Genomic DNA, 7,838 nt, shown 5'->3' with positions numbered 1-7,838 from the left:
TTCAGTTGGTCCAATGACATCCATGCCCCAAGCAACGAAGGGCCATGGTGTCGACATTGTGTGCAATTCCGATAGTGGAGAATGAATTAAATCTCCATGTACCTGGCATTGATGACATTTGAGCACAAAACCGATACAATCTCGCTCCATGGTGAGCCAATAATAACCTGCTCGGAGAATTTTCTTCGTTAGCACATATACACTCATATGCGGTCCGCAGACTCCAGAATGTACTTCGGTCATGACAGTTGTGGCTTGTTTAGCATCTATTCATCTCAACAATCCAAGATCTAGAGTTCTTTTATACAAAACTCCTCCACTGAAGAAAAATCCACTTGCCAACCGTCAAATTGTTCTCTTTTGATCCCTCATGGCTTGCACCAGATATACCCTCATTCTGATATACTCCATGATATCATGGAACCACGGTTCACCATCAAGTTCTTCTTCCACCATGTTACAGTAAGCATGCTGATCTCGGACTTGAATATGTAGAGGATCGACATAAGCTTTGTCCGGATGGTGCAACATTGATGCCAAGGTAGACATCGGCTGCCTCATTATGGACCCTTGGAATATGCTTGAACTCCACTGATCGAAACCGTTGACAAAGATCATTCAAACATTGTCGGTATGGTATGAGATTCAAATCTCGTGTTTCCCATTCTCCTTGAATTTGATGTACCAGAAGATCCGAGTCTCCCAAGACCAAGACTACCTGGACATCCTTGTCTGCAGCTAGCCTTAAACCCAAAATGCATGCTTTGTACTCAGCCATATTGTTGGTACAATAAAAATGAAGCTGAGCCATAACAAGATATAGATGCCCTGTTTTAGAAATAAGCACAGCCCTATTCCAACTCCTTTTATGTTGGCAGCCCCATCAAAGAAAAGTTTCCAACCTAGTTTTTCAAGCTGCTCCAGTTTGTCGATATGCATCACCTCTTCATCGGGAAAATAAGTTCTCAATGGATCGTACTCTTCATCGACCGGGTTCTTGGCCAAATGATTGGCCAATGCTCGGGCTTTCATCGCGGTCCGAGTCACATAGATGATGTCAAACTCTGAGAGCAAAATATGCCACTTCGCAAGTCTTCCTATGGGCATAGGCTTTTGAAAGATATAATTCAACGGATCTAAGCGCGAAATGAGGTAAGTAGTGTAGGATGACAAATAATGTTCAATTTTTGTGCTACCTAAGTTAGGGTGCAACATGTCCTTTCCAAGTGAGTGTACTTAACCTCATAAGCCGTGAATTTCTTGGTAAGATAGTAGATGGCCTGTTCTTTCCTGCCAGTGATGTCATGCTGACCCAATACACAACCAAATGAATTTTCCAGGACTATCAAGTAAAGAATCAAAGGTCTCCTTGGTTCTAGTGGAACAAGCAAAGGTGGGTTTGACAAGTATCCTTTTATCTTATCAAATGCTTCTTGACACACATCAATCCACTTGACCGCAACATCCTTCTTCAGCAACTTGAAAATAGGCTCACAAGTTGTTGTGAGATGAGCAATAAACCTGCTGATGTAGTTCAACCTCCCTAACAGACTCATCACCTCAGTCTTGTTCCTCGGAGGCGGCAATTCTTGGATAGCTTTGATATTTGACGGGTCCAACTCAATGGCTCGACGGCTGACTATGAATCCCAACAATTTTACGGATGGAACACAAAATGCGCACTTGGCAGGGTTAAGTTTAAGGTTGTACCTGCGAAGCCTCTGGAAAAATTTCCTCAAATCTCCGACGTGGTCGGCCTGCTGCTTCGACTTTATGATTCTCATGTAAGTTGCCCCAGTGTTTTTCAAACCAAATGGCATTACTCTGTAACAATAAGTTCCCCATGGCGTGATGAATACCGTCTTTTCCGCATCTTCTTCATCCATTAAAATCTGATGATACCCTGCATAGCAATCCACAAAAGACGCAATCTCACGCTTGGTGCAATTATCGATCAAAATGTGGATGTTGGGTAGTGGGAAATTATCCTTTGGACTTGCTTTATTGAGATTGCGGTAATCAACGCATACTCTGATATTGCCGCCCTTATTTGGTACTAGCACAACATTAGCTAACCAAACGGGATATCGTGTGACCCGAATGACCTTTGCGTCCAACTGCTTAGTGATTTCTTCCTTAATCTTCATACTCGTATCAGTTTTGAACTTTCTCAATTTTTGCTTGACGGGAGGGAATGTCGGGTCAGTGGGTAACTTGTGGACCACTAAATCAGTGCTTAAACGCGGCATGTCTTCGTATGACCATGCAAAAATATCTTTGTATTCAATCAGGGCTTTGATCATCTCTTCCCTGATCTTTGGTTCAAGGTGGATGCTTATTTTAGTCTCTCTGATATTATCTGCGTCCCCTAAATTGATGGCTTATGTATCATTCAGGTTGGGTTTGGGTTTTCTTTCGAAGTGATTTAATTCCTTACTAATTTCTTCAAAGGCCTTTTCCTCATCATATTCTGATTCGTCATCACACTCTACTTCTTGAATTATTTTTTAAGAATCAGACTGATTTTTAAGACTGGGTTGAGTATTCCTCATGCATGCCATATCATTAGAACCAGCGTAAAAAGAACTGTACAGAAAAGAAAAGAAAAGAAAAACAAAAGGGAAACTATCAGGAATGATGAAGAAAGGGAAATTGTATTTCATTGAATGATAAAAGATAACAAGGTTTGCACACTCAAATAGACTGAAAGATAAAAATCTGAATTACAACCCTGGAATAACCCAGACAAACTGAAGGAAAATCAAAATAAACTACCAAGACTCCTTTCGAGTGGGGAGAGGAGTGGCTTTCCAATTATTAAGCTTTGCTTTTGGCCCGACGAATTGAATTTCTGCGTTGCTAGAACCTTCACTACTTTCCACCATGTTCAAACCGTCGAAAAACTTCTCAAATCTTTCAATTAAGTCCTTATCAAGATCAATCATAGGACTGGAAATTGTTGTTATCGGTCGTTTTCTGGTACCGTACTTGACAAATGATCTGGAGAGATGTGGGACTAGCTTTGGAAGGACCCATGCCCTCTATTTTAACTTTCTGGCTCTTCTTATGTCTGCGGCAGTGGGCTTGAATCCCAGACCAAATGTTTCCAAGTTTTCAGGAAGCGACACCAGCTGTATGATGCCTTGCAAAGATGAGCCTAAACCTTTACCAAGTACAAAATCATTCTTCAACATCTCATAGGCCACCATGACTGATGCGGCGGTTATCTTCGGATTTGGAATGTATTTCCCCTCTAGAACTTTCTCTACCAACATCGTGTCAAAAACCTGGTAGACCCACGGTCCCTTGTCATTTTCCACTTCAATGAATGTTACAATGGCATCGCTATGAGCGTATAAACTGTTTTTGCCATGCACAACTATTTCCTGTCTATCCCATTCAAATTTGACCACCTGGTGTAGTGTTGATGGGACTGCTTTAGCGGCGTGAATCCACGGTCGACCTAACGGCAGATTGTAGGAAACAGCTATATCCAGCACCTGGAATTCCATTGTGAACTCAATTGGCCCTATCTTCAGCTCTAGCATTATATCCCCAACTGAATCTTTGCCTCCTCCATCAAATCCCCGGACACTGATATTGTTCTTATGAATCCTCTCATCTTCCACTTTCAACTTACTCAGAGTGGAGAGAGGGCAGATATTCGCACTGGAACCATTATCGACCAATACCCGGGTAACCACGGAGTTCTCACATTTCATTATAAGGTAAAAGGCTCCGTTATGCTCAGTACCCTCTATAGGCAATTCATCATTAGAAAAAGTGACTCTGTTCACTTCAAAGATTGTGTTGGCTATCTTTTCTAGATGGTTCACTGAGATTTTATCGGTAACGTGAGCCTCATTCAGGATTTTCATTAAGGCTCGACGGTGCTCATCTGAGTGGATTAACAATGACAACAGTGAAATTTGAGCAGGCGTCTTTTTCAATTGTTCCACGATAGAATAGTCTTGCATCTTCATCTTTCTCAAAAATTCTTCTGCCTCTTCTTCAGTTACGGCTTTCTTCACTAGCACTGGGTTATCTTTGGAGTTCTTATCTTTTCTTAACTCTTCGGGGGCAAAGCATCTCCCCGAACGAGTCAAACCCTGAGTTTCATAGACTTCTTCTTTAACTTCTTTTCCTTTGTAAGTCACTGTCACCCGTTCATAATTCCACGGAATAGCCCTGTTGTTGACTATCGGTAACTCGGTTACTGGCTTGATAATAACATGATCTACGTGGGTGCCCTCCACGATTACGACAGGTTTGTTCGCCACTCCTGGCACAACCACTTTCAACCTTTCTTGTTTTTCTACCACATCACTTGAAGACACCTTCTTAACTACCATAGATGTTTCACTGTTCCTCTCGCTCGACTTGAGCACTGATCTTTCACTTGTTGAGTGTTCAATTGGCTTGACCTCACTGGGCTGAATCATCATGACGGTCTGTGAAGGCTTCCTGGGCTCCCCTCCCTTATGCATTATTTCAATCATATTTGTCTCCTGGTGGGTTGGCATCGGATTCCGGTTGATATTGGGAGCCTCTAAAGCTTGAACTTCAATTCTATTAGTATCAATGAGCTCCTGGATAGCACCTTTTAGGTGCCATCACTTCTCTGTGTCATGACCCGGAGTACCAGAACAATATTCGCAGCTTATAGAATAATCCAGATTGGGGGAGAATTTGGCAGTTTTGACTCGATCGGCCTTAGCATATACAATTGTCTTAGCCTGTGGAATAAACTGGTATATGACTCTCCCAATGGAGTAAAGGTTTTCTTTTTCTGCAACCTCCCACTCTTAAATGCTTGGTTGGGCCGGAAACCTGGTCCAGGAGGGTTTGGTAGGCTCGTGGGGTGGGTAAGTGTTTTGTGGAATAGGTGCATGCCATTGTGCGTGGGTGGGGGGTTGGTTGTATGTTTAAGCGTGGTGGATAGAAAAATGATGGTCTGGTAGTGGGTAGTAGTGTTGGGGTGGATTATATGGGGTATGGGGGTAAGTTTGGTGGTGGGGTCGAGGCTGATTATAGTGGTGAGATGAGCCCCTGGGTCCGAACCAAGGTCTTGAATCAATCGTCGCCACATCCTCTCTCTTTTTCTTTCCGATTATTCCTCTGGTGCCACCCTGAATGGCCTGAGTGGTTGCCTTAATAGCAGAATAGCTCATGATCTTGTTCGACTTGAGCCCTTCTTCTGCTATACTGCCCATCTTTACTACTTCATTGAAGGACTTGCCTATAGCTGATACCAGATGTCCGTAATAAGTAGGTTTTAAGGCCTGTAGAAAATAATCTACCATTTCTCTTTCTTTCATTGGAGGGTCAAACCTCACTACCTGTTTTCTCCACCGAAAGCCATACTCCCTAAAGCTATCACTGTGCCTTTTCTCAATCTTTGTCAAAGACAGACGATCTGGGACAATCTCAAGATTATACTAGAAGTGACAAGCGAATACTTGGGCTAGATCATCCCATGTGTACCATCTTCCGTGATCCCGCCGGGTATACTATTCCAACGCTGAACCACTTAGACTTTGACTGAAATATGCAATTAGCAATTCATCTTTCCCTCCAGCTCCCCTCATTTTGCTACAAAACCCTCTCAAGTGTGCTATTGGATCACCGTGCCCATCGTACAAATCAAACTTGGGCATCTTAAACCCTGCCGGCAATTGCACATCTGGAAACAGACATAGGTCTTGACCTCCCAACCCCCGCGTGTCTCTAAATGACTGTTCTAAGCTTTTAACTTTCTTGAATATCTCCTCCTATTCGGGATTTTTGGACGGTTTCTCCGCTTCCATAGGAAGATCGAAATGAGGAGTGTAAGAATAGGGTTCCGGAGCTTTGAAAGTGGGCTCCAGGGGGTAATACTGGTTATCATGAGCTTGGAACAAAGGCTCGCTGGAGGATCTGTAGAGTGGCTGGTAGAGAAGGGTATGGAACTGGTTTGGGTGGTGGAGCTGGTGGTGTTTGGGAAGTTGTGCTCTAGTAGTGTTGGTAAATGGGAAAACTCGTGGATGAATCGGTGGTAGGATTATCCTAAGACTGAGCCAGGGGCGGCATGAAGGCAGGGTTGGTGGGGTAAGCTGGTGGTGGTTGCCCTTTTTCCCAGGCCTGGTATATTTCGGTCATCTGCTGTTTCAGCTTATACATCTCTTCTTTCATCGAATTAACATCCAACTCTTCCACCTCTCTTGAAGGATCGATGACACTTGCATCAAGTTCTTGGTTAGACATGATCAATTCGCCTTTGGAGCTGGTGTTGTATGGATGGGTTGCCAAAATGCTCAACAAACTAACCAACTGCCTTAGTTCTGATATCAACAACAAATTCGTTAGTGATTACAGCTTAACAGATTGGTAACCGCATATTTGTGGAATGCAATGCACCTAAGTAATTAATTATTTCTATCATATATTTGCTCGATTGCTTGTGTCATCCCGACTTTTCCTTATTTCCATTTGCAACTTCCCTTTTTCTCTCTTTTTTTCATCATGTCTTTCTTTGCTTGACTTCTCTTTGTTTTTATTCTCTCATTCCCCTCTCTTATTTTGCCATCGTTTCTTTCTCACGGTTTCTTATTTTCTTTCTCTTTTCTTTTGGGTTATGATCGAATCCTATGGAGATTGTCTACGTATTATGACCCCGCATGAATTAGACCGAACGTAATTCTGGGGTATAAGTGTAAAAATAAGTAGCAAAACATTTTTGGGATTTTCAAAAAAGAAAAGCAAATACTTTGATTATAATGACTCAAAAACTAACACACTCAACAAGAAACTAACAGACTCTGATGAAAAGACAAAAAAACTAACATACTTCAACAAAAGTAAATACAGGCTCGAAAACAAACTGACAGACTCCAATAGAAAGAAAATATAGACTCAAGTAAAAAACACGAATACATTAATGCCTCAAATGCTCCTGGGGCCCGCGGGACATCATTCGGTCTCGCCACTGGCCTATATGCAAGATCCTTTTGAAGCCTCTCCAAGTCACTCATTATCTGTCGGACAAACGTCATCACTGCCGCGAAGAAAGTGGTGAGAGTCATATGCTCACGTGCTTGGCATTTCACAACAATGTAGTCGGCGATGGCTCTAACCTGCTCTCAGATTCTACCCTTTTCCTGAAGCAAATGCCCGACCTGTTGATTCCGGGCTTCTAACACCTGAGTGTCGTGAAGATGTTGATTTTGCAACTGTTGCATTTCTTCCTCCATCTGAGCCACCAAATTATAGCAGTGTTCCCTATCAGCTTTAAAGTCCTTGGCCTGCTTGGCTGCCTCATTCTCGAGGGTAGTCATTTTTCTCTTCAGGCTGATTGTCCCTTCATACTTTCTTTTCATTTGTTGCACAAACTTTGCCAGCTCTCCCGCCTCCTTTGCCCATTGTGCTCGAACTTTGGCTAGGTTGGCCTCAGACTTTTCTAGGTCATCTTGACACTCAAGGGTTTTCTTTTTTAGACTGCTTATAATCCTTTCATCCACTCGGCTTCTTTCCGGGTTTCTATCAGCCGTTCTCATTTTCTGAATTTGGGCTTTGAGGGCTTCATTTTCCTGAGTTAGCTTTTTTTTCTTGCATTCATCCGTGGCGGCATGCAAACCATTCTTAAACTGAAGGTCCATGACTTGCTTTTCTAGCCTGCCTATGGTGGCTCTATACTCATTTTCTTTGGCCAGCCAATCCCATTACTCTTGTGATGCTCTGACAAATTCTTGAAGATGGGGTCTTTTGGCCGGCCTTCCAAACTCAACTTCCCTTTTATACCAGGCAAGATATCCTGGTGCAACTTCACCTCTGGACAGACCACGCACTCGAGTGTTCGTCGT

At 42.9% G+C, this 7,838-nt stretch overlaps 1 protein-coding gene across 1 annotated transcript; it reads right to left on the bottom strand.

The window, feature by feature from the left end:
• Nucleotides 1-7,118: 7,118 nt before the first annotated feature.
• On the bottom strand, nucleotides 7,119-7,634 carry LOC138873187 (uncharacterized). The gene has a single exon (XM_070151629.1). The coding sequence runs from the start codon at nucleotides 7,632-7,634 to the stop codon at nucleotides 7,119-7,121; it is 516 nt and encodes a 171-aa protein (XP_070007730.1).
• Nucleotides 7,635-7,838: the final 204 nt, after the last annotated feature.

The sequence above is a fragment of the Nicotiana sylvestris genome, chromosome 7 (genome assembly GCF_000393655.2).
Source record: "Nicotiana sylvestris chromosome 7, ASM39365v2, whole genome shotgun sequence".
NCBI lineage: Eukaryota > Viridiplantae > Streptophyta > Magnoliopsida > Solanales > Solanaceae > Nicotiana > Nicotiana sylvestris.
This window is presented reverse-complemented; position numbering and strand designations above follow the sequence as displayed.